At 38.3% G+C, this 18,784-nt stretch overlaps 2 protein-coding genes across 2 annotated transcripts in view; one reads left to right on the top strand and one right to left on the bottom strand.

The window, feature by feature from the left end:
• Positions 1-351: 351 nt before the first annotated feature.
• On the bottom strand, positions 352-6,755 carry phyh (phytanoyl-CoA 2-hydroxylase). Its single transcript, XM_037760810.1, has 9 exons — positions 6,600-6,755; positions 5,105-5,163; positions 4,302-4,412; positions 3,969-4,137; positions 3,490-3,571; positions 2,979-3,160; positions 2,741-2,890; positions 2,460-2,588; positions 352-1,102 (listed from the first exon to the last, which is right to left on the bottom strand). Exons 1-9 carry the CDS (start codon positions 6,663-6,665, stop codon positions 1,049-1,051), a joined length of 1,002 nt encoding a protein of 333 aa, XP_037616738.1. The 5' UTR covers positions 6,666-6,755; the 3' UTR covers positions 352-1,048.
• Positions 6,756-8,265: 1,510 nt separating this feature from the next.
• The window catches only part of cdk17 (cyclin-dependent kinase 17), a 46,811-nt gene continuing 36,292 nt past the window's right edge, over positions 8,266-18,784 (top strand). Inside the window, exon 1 of the mRNA XM_037760343.1 lies at positions 8,266-8,587. The gene's annotated coding sequence lies outside the window, so the exon portion shown is untranslated. The remainder of the gene's footprint in view (positions 8,588-18,784) is intronic.

The following is an 18,784-nucleotide window of genomic DNA, read 5'->3' as shown; positions in this document are numbered from 1 at the left end:
TTATGAAACAAATTACATTACAGGTCAAAGGGCAGGTGTGTGTTTTCTGTGTCAGTGGCTTTAAAGGGGACATATCATGCTCAATTACTAGGTTCATACTTGTATTTTGGGGTTTCTACTAGAACATGTTTACATGCTTTAATGTTAAAAAAAAAACATTGTTTTTCTCCTACTGTCTGTCTGAATATACCTGTATTCACTCTCTGTCTGAAACACTCCTGTCTCTTTAAGACCTCCTCCCGAAAAAGCTGCTCTGATTGTCTGGCGAGAAAAAAATGGCGCACTTTTGCAAAGGTAGTTCTTGATGATATGATGATATGAGCCCTTTAAAGGAGATGAAGCAAGGTCTCATTAATATAGACGATATTTTTTATTATTAATGTTATTAAAACATTACATTTGTCACAGCGAGATTCTAGAAAACAAACATTCATTCATCATTAAACTGACGCAATAACATTAACACGTTGATACATTTATAAGGCAGTATTTAGGTCAAGGCCTCTGTTAGTGTTGATTAACAACAAGAGCTACAATCAACACCGATTATTCACACAATTCTGCTCTTTCATTATTCTCTCTCACTCTACTTTATCTCTCTCGCTCAACCTCGCTTTACTTCTCTATCACCCATAATGCTTACTTTTCTTAATCAACATGCCATAAATCATCATTAAACATCCCTTTCTATTATGGTTTTGGTAAATTAAACAGCATTTTGTTATAAGTACTGTAAAGCAAAGTAGCAGCTGGTGTACTCATGAGCTTTAATCTGTATGACTGTGGAGCGTTTACTCGCGAGGTTACTGACGTTTTCTATTTAAACAGTACCTTATGTTTTCTGTTAGAACACGTTACAGTGTTATGTGTTAAAATGAGCACAAACTCAAAGCCTCAATTAAATAAACAGAAAGTAATCTAAAAAACCCTCCATATTTAAAGGAAATTAGGGAATACATGATTAGAAAGATTAGACAACAAGATCTGTTTTTCTTTATCACCCTGCAACGATGTGGCGTTTTGTTTCGTAGCGCGCCTGTGGTGGCTTTTACAGTGAAGTCCTCTCTCCTTGCACCAGGCGGCCTCGGAAAGCCCAGGCGTCCTGTAGGGGAAACAAGAGTTAAAGGGTCAGTTCAGCAAACCTTAAAGGGGACATATGTATCATGCTCATTTTCAGGTTCACACTTGTATTTTGGGTTTCTACTAGAACATGTTTACATGCTTTAATGTTCAAAAAAACACATTATTTTGTCATACTGTCTGTCTGAATATACCTGTATTCACCCTCTGTCTGAAACGCTCCGTTTTAGCGCCTGTCTCTTTAAGACCACATAGGAACATAGGAAGGGGAGCCACATCTGAATGACTTGTTGAATGACATGTTTCTGATCTAGGCAGCCCATAGCCTCCCTTTGTGATGTGGTGACAAGATGCATCCCGATGACATGCTTGGTGAGCTCAATGTCAGTTATATGTACTGTATGATAATGACATATAACAACACAGACATGCTACCATGTTTCTCCTATGATGGGTTCACAGCTCCCAAACACTTGTTGCTTTGCTTACCGCAAAGTAAATGTAGCTCATGACAGACACATATAATGGAGGATTTCATTGTACTCCTCGCAGATCTCCTGCTTGTAAACAATAACAAGACATCAGCTTGTTATTGCGAGTTATAACATAGCGACTGTAATTTTACCATTTAATAGATAGTTGCTCTGCTAAGTGTGACTTTAACATTATGTAGTTGGATGCCTCTATGGTAGATAAAACATGATGAAGTGCCCTTTAGGGTGCCCTTCCAGTGGAGAAAACATAATCGAGTGCCCTTTAGGGTGCCTTTCCAGTGGAGAAAACATGATGAAGTGCCTTCTAAGGTGCCCTTCCAGTGGAGAAAACATAATCGAGTGCCCTTTAGGGTGCCTTTCCAGTGGAGAAAACATGATGAAGGCTTTGTGTCCAATGCAGCTTTAAGTTTGTTATCACTGCTCTCTGCTCTCTCATTGCACTAAGCTTTAAAGTGTACACTTGCAGGCAGGGTGACAAGATCAGAGCTTAGATGCCAAATATCAACATGCTGGCTTCATTTGTAATCTTTATCTGTGTGAATTGTAAGAAAAAAATGTTAAGAATCCTAAACTAGATCCAGACTTTTTAACCCATCGCTGCTCGATCTCACTCTTTCATATTTATCAGCCCCACTTGCGTCCACCTGTAGGCTCTGATTCTAGGTTTCCCCCCGGGGACAAATTTGTTATCATCACTGGCCTCTCATTGAGCTAAGCTTTAAAGTGTACTCTTGCAACGACAGACACATTTAGACACTACAAGCCAAATATCAACAATGTACAAGCTGTCATTCATCATCATATATATCTGTTCATGTGTTTTGTCTGACTAACATCATGTGGTCATGGATGAATGTAATGTTAATGTTAATGTGAATGTCTGACCTTAAAATTGATGGAGACGCCGTACTTCCTGTTTGCGATGTCCGTCACCTCTTTCTCTATGTTTTCCTGTGTGGTTCCCTTCACATCAATGTAATAACAGTCAGCGCTGGCATAGTGGCAGGAGATGGCCTGGAAACACACACACACACACACACACACACACACATGTTCACACACTATTTCCTTTAAATATATAATATATTTCATCACATTAGTTGTTAATGAGATAGTTTATTTAAGGAAATGCCGAGACACCAGGTGGATTGTGGGTAGTATAGTACCTTGCGGAAGCCCTGTGTCGAGTTCATGCCAGAGCCATGGATCAGCAGCGGGTGGAAGAAGACGGTGTCGCCCTTCTCCATCTCCAGGTGCACCCTGGGGAGCTTCGGATTGTATCCACGTACTCCGTGGTACATCTTGTTTACGCCACCCTGAGGATACATGAAACAGTGTACTGTATATGTACCTCCGAGCAGGTGTTATCATGCTTCCTGAAGACTTTCATGTGTGTTTATATACCTCCCACTCTGGGTAGTCGTGCTCCTGCAGCGTGCCGGTGTGCGTTCCCGGCAGGACGACAAGGCAGCCGTTCTGCCGGTCCACTTTCTCCATCGCCGTCCAAGCGCAGACGATCTTGTCCGCTGGGCGGAACGGGAAGTAATGCAGATCCTGATGCATCGGGTGACGGGACGTCTTCTTACCTGAAATAGCAGTTGATGTTTGGATAAAATTGGATGAGGCTTAATTTAAAAGAGGGGAAAAGGGACGCTTTAATACAGCAGCTCCCACATTGAGGTCCAGGGATCTCTGAGGTGGTTCCAGTGGTTTTCCAGATAAACGAAAACCAGTATTATGCAAATGTGTTACTTGGTGACATCACCACGTTATGGAAGAAAAGGCGGGACTTCAATCGAGGCAGTTTAGGAGCAGACTTTGGGCTTTGTAACTTTGCAGACATTTTACATGCACAATTAAAACTATAAAGGAAAGGGGGAAAAAGCATAATAGGTCCTCTTTAATTGCTCCATACCTGCATCAGGAGGTTTGTTGATCAGCATTGTGTGCATGGCCATGATGTTGGGTCCAGTGAAACATTCTACATAATTCAGGATCTGACATAGAAAAGCACACATTTTATCACAGCGTTAAATTATTCCAAACTTAAGCTGCTTTTTAAAACAAAATGAGAGTTTATTCTGTTGACATGTTGAGTAAAAACTGGTCTATGTAATGCATTCAGCATAACTCTCAGTGTGGGGTCAAATCTGTGGTTTTCCATACTACTACTGCTACTACTAGGGGGCGCCAAAGCTTACACAAAGTGGCTTTAAAAAATTGCGTATCAAATACCAAATAATTTGACAATGATATAAAAGTAAGGATATTTAAACTGTGACACGCTGCATCTTGAAGTATTCATTGAAAGAGGTTTTGAAACAAGTTTGAAGCCAACTGATAAAAACAAGAACCTGCTGTGATCTACTTGTGTGTGTGTGTGTTGTAGGCTACCTGTGGTAAGGCGCAGTACTCGAACAGTTCAGGATCTTCCTGGAAATTCTGGAGTTTGGTGACGGCTTTTTGATCGGGGACGAACTCCGACTTAGCGATCGCCACGTCCCTCATCACCGTCATACCAGGAACCTTCAGTTCCTGTCGACAGATCCGTTCAAACTCCTTCCTGAAAAACGCAGAATGACACACATTCAGCTCACCTCACAACACATCTGCACGTATATAAAAGAGTTTCACTGTGGAGTCATAGATTGCCACTTTATATCGATCCTTATCACAGTAAAATGTATTTTAGCTCAGTTACTAACTGCCAGAGTTTCTGATGGTCACCTGAACTTGTCGATGTCCTCTTCAGACACCAGATTCTTGATGAGGATGAAGCCATTTTCCTCATAGAAGAGTCGCTGCTCTGGGGTCAGCAGGTCGGTATCACAACTGTATCTACCAAAGCAAGGTGATAACACACAACATTATCACCATATGTGTTATGAAAGGTTGCTATAAACGGGGAATGATTATGTGTTTATGTGAATGTTGCATTCAAGTCACATTGGATTTACAGTCAATTCCATGTTGTTGACTAAGAAATAAAACAGTCACCACCTGCCACTGGTGATAACAAGCAGCAGGATATGGGAGACTTTTCAGGAACTTTGATTATGAAACATGAACTGCTACTCAACTAGGCTTGTTTTGTTGTCTCTCACTAACAGAGAGCAGAAAAGTGGGACGCGATCAAAGGGAGCACTCACTGGAGAAACTGTGTCAAAGGTGAATGATAAACCTGTATGGGGACATTCCTACTGTATGTTCCGGGGGTCTAGTAAGAGATTGATAAGGGCTATCTTCACAGTCCAAATTGCAAAACAACAAAGAGAGATGGACGTTTCAAATGCAGTTTGAATGGTAAAGATCAATGTCAAAGATATCAATGTTTTAAAGGCAAGAAACTGTCTTTCCGAATTTGTCGCAGAAATCTGTGACCGCAGAGAGCCAGCAACACGAGGTCACCTTTTCTGACAGCTGTCGTCAAAGATTGTATAATTGTAGATAATAATAACCTTGTGACATGACTGCCAAATGCTGTGTTGGAATTATTACAGTGTCATCTAATACTAAAGTTGTGTCCTTACCTCAGTCTCTGTGGGTGACTGTAGGTGAAAGTTTGAGCAGAAGAAGTTGGTGCAGCCCCCTGAAGAAAGTCAGTCAAGGAAACGAGACAACTGAAAGTGAACAGTGAAAGAAATAGAAAACTATACGAATTTCTAATTTAATTTATGGATTCAAGATAAAATATGCGAGCTAATATTGTTCCAACTGACCTAAAATCAGACAGATTAGCCTTCTGAGCTCTTTTAAAGGTCCCATATTGTAAAAAGTGAGATTTTCAGATCTTTTCTATTATAAAGCAGGTTGAAGTACTATATAAATACTGTTAAACTATCACAACGCTCAATGTACGGACAAATATACGTCTGCACGCGCTACTTGAATGTGAGCGAACATCCGTCAAAACAGTGATGCGACACACGTCAGCTAAAACCACAATATCACTCTATATTTCACTCTATATTCTATATTCCTGCTTGGCAGTAATGTTAGCTGACCAGACATGTCCATTTGTGATGTCACAAATATACAATATTTAGACCATTTACATGGTTTTAAACGTAAACATTCTAAATGTGTTCCAGTTTATTTCCTGTTGCAGTGTATGTGAATAACATCAGCTGACTGGAAGTAAACATGGACCCAAACTGTTGCCTAGCAACGCAATTCAGTTTGCAATTCCATTGAAATGCACTAAAACGGAGCATTTCAGACAGAGGGTAAATACAGGTATATATATATTAAGTGCAATATAAATACTGTTAAACTATCAAAACGCTCAATATACGGAGAAATTGTATTCGTAAAGAGAACGTATTCAGAAATTGTGCGTTTGAAACAAGCTGTCAGGATTTCTGTCCATTTGTGATGTCACAAATATACAATATTTAGACCATTACACGGTTTTAAACGTAAACATTCTAAATGTGTCCCAGTTTATTTCCTGTTGCAGTGTATGTGAATGACATCAGCTGACAGGAAGTAAACATGGACCCAAACTGTTGCCTAGCAACGCAATTCCGTTGAAATGAGCTAAAACGGAGCGTTTCAGACAGAGGGTAAATACAGGTATATTCAAGCAAATAAAGTTTTTTTTAACATTAAAGCATGTAAACATGTTCTAGTAGAAACACAAAATACAAGTATGAACCTGAAATGAGCACGATATGGGACCTTTAAGCTAGACTATATAGACTATATAGCATGTATTTAGATACATACAGTTATAGCCGTTATAGCTTTATAACGGTATCTAACGGTTATAACGTTCAACAAAACATAACGGTGTCACTCTTCCTGTGTCTATGAGTACAAGAAGTAATAACGTTTATAAAGCATTCATAATCAATAATAGTATAAATGATTCCTGTATTAACGCCTCATATTCCCCGAGGCCTGCTGTCCACAGCGGGACCACGGTCTCCCCCAGCTGATCTACCCGCTGCTGGGTGATCATCTAACGGTCAGGCTGCTCCGCTCTGCTCGGTGCAGCTCCGGAGGATCCAACAGAAAGGATACGATCACTGCAGGAGGTCGATCGAGATGATTGATGAGCAGTCTGAGTCTCTCCGCAGCCCGAGACATCTTCACCGGTCTGGTTGTGTATCCTGACTAGAGAGAGAGAGTCTGACTGACTGGGTTAAAGGGCAGAGATGACAACACGCCCACAGACACACTGTCACATGTACAATGTGTCAATACAGTGGAGGCTACTTTATATACAGGTCTGTGCAAGGGAAGAACACTCCCAACATGATTATGGAGATTATCTCAGAGGAGCACAAAGGGAATTTAATTGACCTCCACTATTTTACTGCACAAGATTTAGAGATCTTAAAACCTGCTCCATTGAAACCAAAATATCTTTACCAGAAAGGGGTAAATACCAATATGTTTTTTTTGTGCAATTTAGGTGAACTGACCCTTTAAAAATCAAGATTAATGTGAAATATTAGCACTGTAAATCGGATTCAATAGGATTGAATTAATTGTAGTCGTTGCAGCTTTTATCCAGCAGGTGGCGCCACACAACCAAAAATTAAACTTGTCTGTCCAATTTGTGTCCAATGTCCCATTTAATAATAAATAAATTAGGGAAAGAGAAATTAAATAGGCTATTCACAACTTTTACTCATTCATTTTATTATTGATGGACAGGATATTTTAAAATGAATCATTTGAACATATATTTTGGTATAACTGAACTTTAAGATGTATTACATTAGACATTTCAAATTTATTCCAATTGTTTAACAGACCCCAAATGTTTTCTTTTTTATTCATCTTTTTCTTTCCTTACATTTTATTTGTTGTATATTTTATTTCATTTTTATATTATTTTTATACTGTGAAATATTTTTGCTGATTTTTTTTGTAATGAAGTATCTGAAATAATTACTTTATTGATCTTTCGAAATAAAGTATGATATATATATATATATATATATATATATATATAAATTATAATAAATTAATATATATATAAATATAAATAATATCATACTTTATTATATTATTTATATATATGAACAATATAATAAAGTATATTGTTTATATATCATACTTTATTATATTATTTATATATATAAACAATATAATAAAGTATATTGTTTATATATCATACTTTATTATATTATTTATATATATAAATAATATAATAAAGTATGATATACATATATAAATAATATAATAAAGTATGATATATATATATAAATAATATAATAAAGTATGATATATATATAAATAATATAATAAAGTATGATATATATATATATATATATATATATATATATATATAAACGAGAGACATCTTGAACCTTTCATTTTTTGTAATACGCTAAATGTCTTTTTAAATGATGAATATACTCCTGTTTTGTTTTTTATTGTTTTATTGTCTTAATTAAATATATGTGTAAACATATACCTGCATGTTCAGTATTTCATTGAAGACTGACAGGGACAAAAGTAAAAGTAATAATAACTAATAATATCTAGATAGCCTGGACAGATAGCTGTCCAGGCTATCTAGATATTATTAGTTATTATTGCTTTTATTTTGAAAACTGGGGCTGTGAAAATGTATGCTTTTATTTTGAAAGTTGTAATAAAGTACGACATAATGCTCTCTTTTATTCTGAAACGCTACCGGAAGTCTCCTGATTAACGGCTGCCTTGTGCTTGATGGCCGCTAGCTTTCATTACTCCCTCCGTCTCCTCTCTGTCGACAGCAGATCAGATCCTCCTCCAGCCTCTTTAAGCTGCTCTCACCGCCTCACTAAACACATTTAGGGGGTTCGGTCTCAAGCTGTCCGGCCTCACACACCCCTTCACCATTTACCTGGTGTGTTTCGGAGGATATTTGTCTCTTTGGGAACATTAACACAGACAGACGGAGGATCTGTGTTTAAACGTTACTTCTTCTGGTGGGCGGATAAAGCGGAGGAGGGCATCCGGGCCTCGCTGCTCCGGAGACTCGGCTCGAAAACCACGGATTTCAACATTTTCAGGTAAATTTGGCTCAAATGTCATATCTGGATAACACATATACTGTCCGATAATGGAATCCGTGACGTAACATTTCATTCGGCTGCTTAGGATGAAGATTAAAATGTGTGTGGAGATGTCAACACTGAGGAAATGGCAAATAATTTATACTGTCCGATAATGGACTCTGTGACGTTACATTGCGTTCGGTCGCTTAGGACGAAGATTTAAATGTGTGTGGACATGTCAAAATTAATTAACTATTAATCATTTAAAAGACATTCAGGGTATTACAAAAACGTTATTATATTATTTATATATATATCATACTTTATTATATTATTTATATATATCACACTTTATTTTATATATATATCATACTTTATTATATTATTTATATATATATCATACTGTATTATATTATTTATATATATAACACTTTATTATATTATTTATATATATATATATATATATATATATATATATATATATAACATACCTTATTTCAAAAGTTCAATAGAGTAATTATTTCAGATATTTCATTACAAAAAAAATCTGCAAAAATATTTCACCGTGCTTTGTAAATACTGTTAAACTACCACAACGCTCAATCCACAGAGAAATACACACAGCCTGTATTCAGAAATTGCGCGAATGAAACAAGCTGTTTGTCCATTTGTCGATTTCTGTCCATTTGTGATGTCACAAATATACAATATTGAGACCATTTCACAGTTTTAAACATAAACATTCTAAATGTGTCCCAGTTTATTTCCTGTTGAAGTGTATGTGAATGACATCAGCTGACAGGAAGTAAACATGGACCCAAGCTGTTTCCTAGCAACACAATTCCGTTGCCATTCCGTTGAAATGCGCTAAAACGGAGCGTTTCAGACAGAGGATAAATACAGGTATATTAAGGCAGACAGTACGAGAAAAATAATGTGTTGTTTGAACATTAAAGCATGTAAACATGTTCTAGTAGAAACCCAAAATACAAGTATGAACCTGAAGGTGAGCACGATATGTCCCCTTTAAGAGCGAGAAGAGCATTCCTGCATTATTGTTATGATTTCTGGGCATGCAATTAACATTAATAATGCAGGAATGTCATTGCTAAATCTCTAAAAATACAAACTGTAAAGTCAATATGTAACACTGCACACACACTTATGTGCCTACAGACACAGATACATGTATTATGTAAATACAGTGCGATTTTCCTTTCCTATTTAAAGCAGCAAAGTAAAATTTTTCATAGTGGAAACTTGGGTATTTGATTACCTCTGTCTGCTAATATGAAAAGTTGTATTTTGACAAATGTTTTTCCTGCTATGACTTGATATAAATATGTAAACATTTTCTTTTTCTGCTATTGGAACTGCCTTTAAGTTGTGCTTGTGCCACGTTCAAGTCATATGGGGAAAAATTGTTCTTCCCTGGTGACTCAAATGCATCCTTTGAAATGATTTGTGTTGATGAATTTAAAATGACTGTGACTTTTAAACCAGGTTTTGCCAGTTCCATCGAGGTGCTTTTGTGATTTGTGACTTAAAGTGGAAGCTAACGGTGCACATCCTGCTTGTTAATTACCTAGTAGTCATAACTATGTTTTTTGCAGCCACATTGAGTGTATGGTAAAAACCCCACACACCACGAATGCAACGACCTGTTTTTCATGTTGAAAACAGTGAGATATTAAAGGGAAAGTTTGGGTGTTTTGAAATAAGGTACTTATCCATAGTAGGTGTATTATTTACAGTAGATGCACCGAAGCAAAGCAATACAGTTAGCTATGGACGGGGGCGGCAGAAAAAACTATTTTTAAAGGCTCACCTAAGAAAATTGATATCCGTTTAAATGTGTATGCTATGTTTAGCATATTTTCCAACAGCGAACTGAACTGAAAGTGAAACTTATCTATACTGTTTTTGTCACCTTAACCATGGAGAGAGCATCGATACTTCCGTCCCCATCCACAGCACTGTAATGCTTTGCTCTGGTGTCGGTACTCCTTTCTGTTTCTCCAAGCTGAGGGTGTACTGATTGTCATTTACTGTAAGTAATACACCTACTATGGATAAGTACCTTATACAACCCCACTTCAAAACACCTGAACTATCCCTTTTAAGTTAATTATTGTTAGATAAACTGTTTAAACTCCTAAAATTGCTTCATATTTCATTTTATCAGACATTACAGAAACCATAGTTGGTGTGTGTACAGGACAGTTGTCAATCATGATATCTTACAGCATCATCATCACTGTATGAATCAACAGCAGGTGGTAACCGGTTATATTGACCACTTATCATTCATTTCCGTAGTGAAGTGTCCGTGATGCATTGAGGCTCTTTTCCGCTTCCTGTTTGACCTGGATTTACTTCCACTGTCCTTCATCTGGAACAACTGGCCACTCAGTTGTGTGTATGAGCGTGGGTATTGACCCACATCCATATCTAGGCTGTTGGCTGTGAGAGTGATACACCCCCAGAGGACAAAGTAATTACCACGACAGCCCCCCCTCCTCGTGTCCGTGGGCCGTATAGCAGCGCTCGTATTGATCTGTCTCTGCATTATGTCGCATACAGCAGGAACATGAGAGCTGAGAAGTGTGCTGTGAATATGTACACACTACACACACGCACACTCTTTCTCATTTTTTTCTCTCCCGGGACTAACGGATGAGAATAGACGTGAAGTGAACTGTTTCCAAGCAGAGTTAAGTTTTGAGATGTGTGATTGGTTTCAGTTTGAGAAATTAAAGCGCCATGTGACACTATGTCAGCGATTGGTTTGGAACTTCCTGTTGGAACGAAAGAGTGTGAGCAGTTTTGGGTGAAGCAGTCCTGTTAGCCATATAGTCACATATCAAGCTCAGTTTACTAGTCGTGAAGAGTACGTTTCAGTTTGTAAAAATAGCCTTCTGTGGCTAGAGCTGTCACAATAACTGCAATATTGCATTACCACACCATTGACGAAGTCAACCGCAGAGGATGGCAGTCAACCGCAGAGGATGGCAATCAACCGCCACAACCAATATGTTCACATTTTTTATTTTTTCAATTCTTTGTAATGGGTGCGCCTAGGGCTGGGATGATACACCTATCTCCCGATTTGATACTATCACGATACTTGGGTGCCGATTCAATATGTATTGCGCTTTTTAAGTATTGCGATTCGATATTATGATTTATTGCGATTTTTGTTAACACTAGACCATGGGAAAAAGTTGAATCACACACTTCTAGGGACTTTTAATTTGAAAAATATCTAAATTAATACAGTAAAAATGTTTGATTTTCAGCATGTGTGTTGTCAGAGATGTCCTGAAGTCAAATATATCAATCATTTTCAGGAATTATTTAATTTTGTATACACAGTTCCCTTTTTTAACACCGTATTTTGAAAACCGGATGTAGTCACACGTGTGGAAATTCCTTAACTGCGACAGCCCTGTCTCTGGAAGAGGTTTCCAAAAGTCTGATAAAGTAACCCTGATGATGTCATTAGGGGTTATCTCGACTTAGGCATCGGAGGCTGCAAGTTTATGGCAGAAAACCTCGGCTACTTTGTTTTTTTGTTTTTGTTTTTTGACCATTCAGTTTTTAAACTGTCTCTTGTGAATCCCACAACTTAGTGGAAGTCCAGTGCTAAATCACTGGAGTGCCCCTTTAACTCGTGCAAATACTGAAGAGACAGGAACGGACACGATACTTGTTAGAGAAATCAGTGAAACGCGGCTGATGACATTACAGTACTGTGAGGCAAACAGCTCGCTGTCGGCTGAAATGTTCTGATGTCCCACACTGTGTAGCGGTTTATCTAAAGCTGCGTGCCAGCCAGGATCAAGTGGGTATGTGGATGATCCAGAGCAACTTTAAAGTGCTGGTCACCATATCACTGAAATATATTGTTAGAGTCATAATCAGAAATACTTTATTGATCCCCGGGGCGTTACAGTTGCTCTTATATAAACATAAAGAAATGTAAGAAAATAGAAATAAAGGAGTATAAATTATGTACATAATGCTGCAATATATGTAGAGAAGTATAAGTAAATAATATAAATACAAATTACAATATAAGAAATATGTACAACTATTTGCATTAAAACATGCAATATATAACTCTTAACCACAGTGCAAATAAATAAATACAAATGCAAGAATGGTATAAATAAGAATATTTTTTGAAATGTACAATATAAATATATCATTAATGACAGATTATTGCACAGTTGAATTATTGCAAAATTATTGTACAAAGTAGTAAATAAGTAATAGTAAGTTATAGCTAAACATAACTATTTTATTAAGTACAAAAAGTATTTAACTTTATTATAAAATGTCTCTGTACTTAGGCTGAAATCATCTGTGGTTCAATGCATGGCGATATCCCAACATGCTTTGCAGCAGAGCTGACTGCACTTACTGATGATCAGCCTCCAAAACACTGTTGCCATTGACAACCAGGCCAGCAGCTTGCTACCTCTCTTTCTCTCTCTCTCTCTCTCTCTCTCTCTCTCTCTCTCTCTCTCTCCCGTTTATATAACTCCAACTTGTGCAATGTTTTATTGATCAGAGAGGTGTGTGTGTGTGTGTATGTGTGTGTGTGTGTGTGAGCATGTATGTCTCTTCATATGTGTGTGGGTTAACGTGTGCATGAATGTGTGTCGGAATGTGTTTCAGTGAATGCAGCACTGTATGTACTGTATGAATGCGTTGCCTGTGTACATGTGTACATACATGTACTGAGAACAGTGTGTGTGTGTTTGTGATCATGTATTTTGATTAGTGTTTGTATATTTAGCCCAATATGCTGTAAGATATTTCTCCCCTTCTCTTCTTCGTTGGTAAGAAATGTCCAGCGCTGTCTGTGTTATCATTTGTTGTTTCTGGGGGTAAAGCAGATCACAAAACACACTGTTCAGATCGTATCATGGTGTCATGAGTCATGCATCGGATCAGCAGGAAAAAAAAGGGATTAAATATAACTTTTAGAGACGCCCTGATCACGTTTTTTTTGCCGCAGATACAGATTGCTGATCGTCGATGAGCCATATTGGCCGATACAGATCATTTTTGTTGTTCTTCTTAAATTTAAATGTTATCCTTTTATTTTGTTATAGTCATCAACAATTCAAAGCATTAGGAAATAAAAAATTGTATTTTTATTGATGAATAAAAATCTTGGCCTTAGTAGTTTTAATGATGTATTAGAAGCTGTATAGATCTATTATTAGGAAGTTAAACAGGTCATAATTCCCTCTTTAATATCTATTTTATAATGTTGTGAAAACATCTCCTTCAAACAACTGGTTTATTCAAGTTTCTCGCTAAAATCTACATTTCACGAGATTACATTTGAACATTTGAACACATCGTGATAGCGTTAGAATTTACCTTCACCCAATACTAATTTTTACTGAATAGAGCCTGAACGCATCATAATGGATGGAACCTCCGTACGTTAGCTGTTAGCTATGGTGCTGCTAATGTTAACTAGCTCTCACTCTCTAACTCTTACTCTCCTCCTGTTGATTTCAACACAGATTTGTTGTTTACAGTGTGGCGTTATCAGGGATTGGCGACTAGAAAGAATTCCGATCTTCTGATTGCATATTTTTACTGAATATCGTCTGATAACAATCGTCAGTAAAACTTTAATCCGTGATTTACATGCGTGCCGAACTGTGAGGAGGGGGGGTTCGTACAGATCACAGATCAACTACGGTCCGTTACACCACGAGTTGTTTCACTCGAGGAAGTACAGCAAATGTACAAAAAGCAGTAACTAAATGTGAGAGGAGGACTCGCTAACAGCCCCTGGGGCTGATGGGAGACGTCTTCCTGCCACTGCACTGCCACAGGGTGGATATCATGTAGGTGAAGTAGTAATTACAGTTTTTTTGGGGGGGACTTGAGTAATTCTAGGGCTTCAGAATGAATACAATTAGTGCAGGGCTGGGTGCAGCAAGAACACACACATCTGTAGCCATATGAACACACACACATACAGATGAGGAGAGTTATGTGAGCAATGCAAAGAATGTGAATTGATGTGAGTTCACTTTCTCTAACACACACACAAACAGCTTTCTATAGCTCTAAAAGGTGAAACGATCATAGTCATACTGTATCAAACAGCCTACTGGAGTGTGTGTGGGTCAGTTTACAGTAACACAAAGTCATTTTATTATATCTGTGTGTGAATGTGTGAGTGTGTGAGTGTGTGGTGTCATCTTGTATGAATGTGTTTGGGTGTCAGAAGGGATGTTTGGTCTTGTAGGACAACTGTGTTTGTCTGTTAGTGGGAAAGAGAATGGACCAGTGTGTTGTAGACTTGTCTTTGTTCTCTCTCACACAGACACACACACTCTGCTGTAATACTCAGTTTTGTCTCCTTGTACACACACACACACACACACTGTCTATCATTATTCCTGTATTTTTGGGCATCACATCCTGTCCAGTTGACCCCAGGATAAACTATCCCATCATGCTTTGCCAGGTGTATGTGTGTGTGTCTGTGTTTTGTGGAGGGTTTAGTTTGGTGGCTGAGATTGGCTCATAATCTGCAGATTACCCGGTGGCATTGTTAGAGCAGCAGCAGCAGACGGGGATTACACAACACAGACACACACACACACACACAGAGGTCACACTTTAAAATAAACAGACCTACAGTTCATTCATGAAGTCACTTTCCCCTCGTGCAGTGAGCACTCGCTGTAAACTCAAGCGGTGTCGTTTGACAGTGAAGACTCTGAAATATTCATCACACACACACACACACACACACACACTAGTGAGGAGCTGAACACAGCGAGCGACTCGGATGATGTTTCACTCTGTCTTTTCTTCCTTTCTATTGTCAGTGAACAGGATGAGTGAGGTTTCTGAATCATGTTTTCTTCTGTTGTTGAAATGGGCTAAAGAACACTTTGTTATGCTAATGATTTCCTTTTGTAGACTAATTTTAGTTTAATCCTGCGTTGCTTACAGTGCGTGCACGATCCGATTATTCAACACCTCACCCACAGGGTCTGAAATTCACTTTTCCACTGCCTGCCACTGTGCAGACAGGCAAGTATTTTTTTGTCTGCCACTCAGAAATTGTATCTGTCACTTTTGAAATATCTGCGCTAAATGAAGGAATAACATTTTAGATCTGATGTCATTCAACGGTTGATATATTTTACACAAAAAAACATCATATGCATGATAAATTCCAGTGTTTGAATTACACCGTAGCTTGCGGGGAGCCCTATTTTTCGGGAGTATGAGGGTACAGTACTGTACTTTGGTATTGTCATCTATAGTGGTTATTTGCATTAAAACACACAATTCAAATGACTAGGAAATAAATGATTGTATTTTTATTTCAATATTTGTTTTGATTAAAAAGAATCTTGGCATTAGTTGGCCACTGCCAACAATTTAACCGCATTTAGCGGGTGGCGGGTGCTAATTTCAGACCTCACCTCACCTAATGAACCCTAATTAACCTTCACTTAAAACCTTAACTTGACTTAAGGGCACAATAAGTAGGATATTCCTTAAAAACCAATGTGTAGAATAGACTCAATCATCACTTATGACCCACTAGAAGTATGTGGTGGTGTCTGTATCTGCATAGACCCTGCAGCCCTCTGCCTGTATTTACGTATTTTGCTGTGTTCAGGACATTTCTGGGCGTCAACCTCTATAAAAATGTAGGTGCCGGATCATAAGCAAGTATCCAAGAGGAAGGTGCAAGAAAGGATAACACAGTGCAGAAAACAACGCAACTACAGCAAGGCTAAACGCCAATCGGACAAAGCTGGGGCCAAATTTGTGGCCGGCTTTCACCCACAAATCCTACTCATTCTGCCTTTTAAACCAAAACTCTAAACTTGCTGCTTGAAGAAATAGAAATAGCACAGACCAAAATGGCCTCAAGTTGTTAAAATATTTTCACTCCTTCCACTTAAAGATAGGACTGAACGATTTAAGGAAAACATCTCATTTCAATTTTTCTGGCCACAATTGCGAGATTTAGATTATACTTATTTCAAACTCCATGCCGGTATTGGTGGTCTGCATAATGTATTTAAAATGTTATTCACGATACAAGAGTCTAAAAGTAGATTTAATGTGCACACAAACACATAAACACACAAATAAGTGGCAGCACAGTGTTGGTACCGCTGCCAAGTACAGTCAGCTGTGGTTGACACTCTGCTGTTCAGTACATCCCGTCCCACACAACTCTCACCATCTGCCTGCTTCTCCAAAACTATTTTTTGCAGCCCGTCTCGCCATTATCGTAACAATGGGATTATTCTATGTGCAGTTTATTTTGGTTGATTTTCACAGCCAAATTTAGCTTTTAGAGGATGTTGTTTGGCTCTTATTAGATTTGAACCTGTGAACTCTGGGATTTCAAGACAGACGGTGTGAACTTGTTTCCACTGCCCCTCTCTTACTTTAACCACCAGCCTCAGCATAAAAGTAAGTTTCCTTTTTTAAATCTAAAGCAGGAATCTGTAATTATCCCCCTCTCTTCCCGGCGGGTTAATCATTGCCTCACAGACAGACGCTATCTGCAATCGGTGCCAACAAAGAGCATTGAAAGTTCACAAGAAACAGTCACGAAAATTGGATCGCTCGCGGAGCCCAGTGGAGAAAATAGTCAGGCCCTGTCGCCGTTTCAAATCAGAAATGTTGCTGTAATGTCAGGAGGTTCCCAATATTCCTCTGAGGTTTTTCTCAAGCTCTTCGCCGTATTAGCACCAGTAAGCATCTCGTTCATCATTACCTGGAAGGTCAGATCAATTCGAGGTCAGTGTCGCGAGGTGCGTTTGCACACACTAATAATCTGGTCTAATCAGATTAACGCAACACTCCTACACGTGCAGCGATAGCAGCCGTGGCTGGACAGACTGAGAAACTACAAAAACGTTATCAACAGAGAGCCCACGGGTGAAGAGATTAGAATACAATTCTATGTTGTGTGATTGACAGATTTCTGCCGTGAGCGCATGGCATCAAAGATAGAAGCTAAACCAGTAAACAGTAAACAGCTGTCCTCCTCATGAATGTTGCATAGCTGCAGGGAGGCAAGAAATAGAAAATCCGCTACATCATGTGTCTTGATTGTCAGCTGCAGGGAAAGAGAAAGAGGAGTTAGCTGGTCCTTGGTGTCTGAATAAAAGGCTGGTAACACCCGGAAGGATTTCAAGAAATATTTTGGGAAATATGCTTCTTCACTTTCCTGCTATCTGTCTCTACGGTAAATATGAAGTTACCACTAACAGCTGGTTAACTTAGATTAACACAAAGACTGGAAACAGAGAGGAACAGCTACTAGGGGTTTATGTGCCAGACTATTTTTTTTGGCCGGGCACAGTAACTTCCTGGCGTCTTGTTGTCACCATGACGTTGCCAGGCAACCAGCAGAGACTCCAGGAAGCCGCCCAACCACCCATAACCCCTGTTGAACCACAATGTGTTAGTTTTAAACTTTGTCTTTTTTTTTTGTATGTGTTAAACAGCTGGAACATAACATGTTAATCAATGCACTTTAGAGGTGTTTGGAGGGGTGGAAATCACCAGTCTCATCACAATACATTATATCGATTCTTTGGACAACGATATGATATTTGTTGATGTCACAAAGTCTGCCACGATACCATTTTGATTTGATTCAATTCAGATCGATATAAGACGATATCATTTGCCCATTTAACACAGTCAGTTGCATTTATATCAACTCTCAAAGAGCAACTAAAATATGATTTGACAATTTTATTTACTGGGCTCTTCCAGACATTTAAATGAAAAACAATATATTCTTTTTTTAGTAAAAAGAATAAAAATAGACCTGTTGTTGGAGGTTGTTGCAGCCGTGCTTGCGGAAAGAATAACCGAAGCTTACGCCACTAGCAGTGTTTGGAAAACAGACGTGCCATGGGAATTTCAAAATAAAGGCACATCTTAAAGATGATGATATGTATCAGTGTTTTTACTTAGCCTCGATGATATTGAATCATTGATCATTCAATCGACACATCGATCCAGATTGATGGATTGTAACACCCAAAGGCGCATCTTAAAGATGATGATATGTATCAGTGTTTTCACTTTGCATCAATGATATCGGATGGTTGATCATGGAATCAATACAACGATGGTGATGGATCGTTACACCCCTAGGTGTTTGTAGACCGATTTCGT

This window comes from Sebastes umbrosus, chromosome 23, assembly GCF_015220745.1.
Source record: "Sebastes umbrosus isolate fSebUmb1 chromosome 23, fSebUmb1.pri, whole genome shotgun sequence".
Taxonomy (NCBI): Eukaryota; Metazoa; Chordata; class Actinopteri; order Perciformes; family Sebastidae; genus Sebastes; species Sebastes umbrosus.
This window is presented reverse-complemented; position numbering and strand designations above follow the sequence as displayed.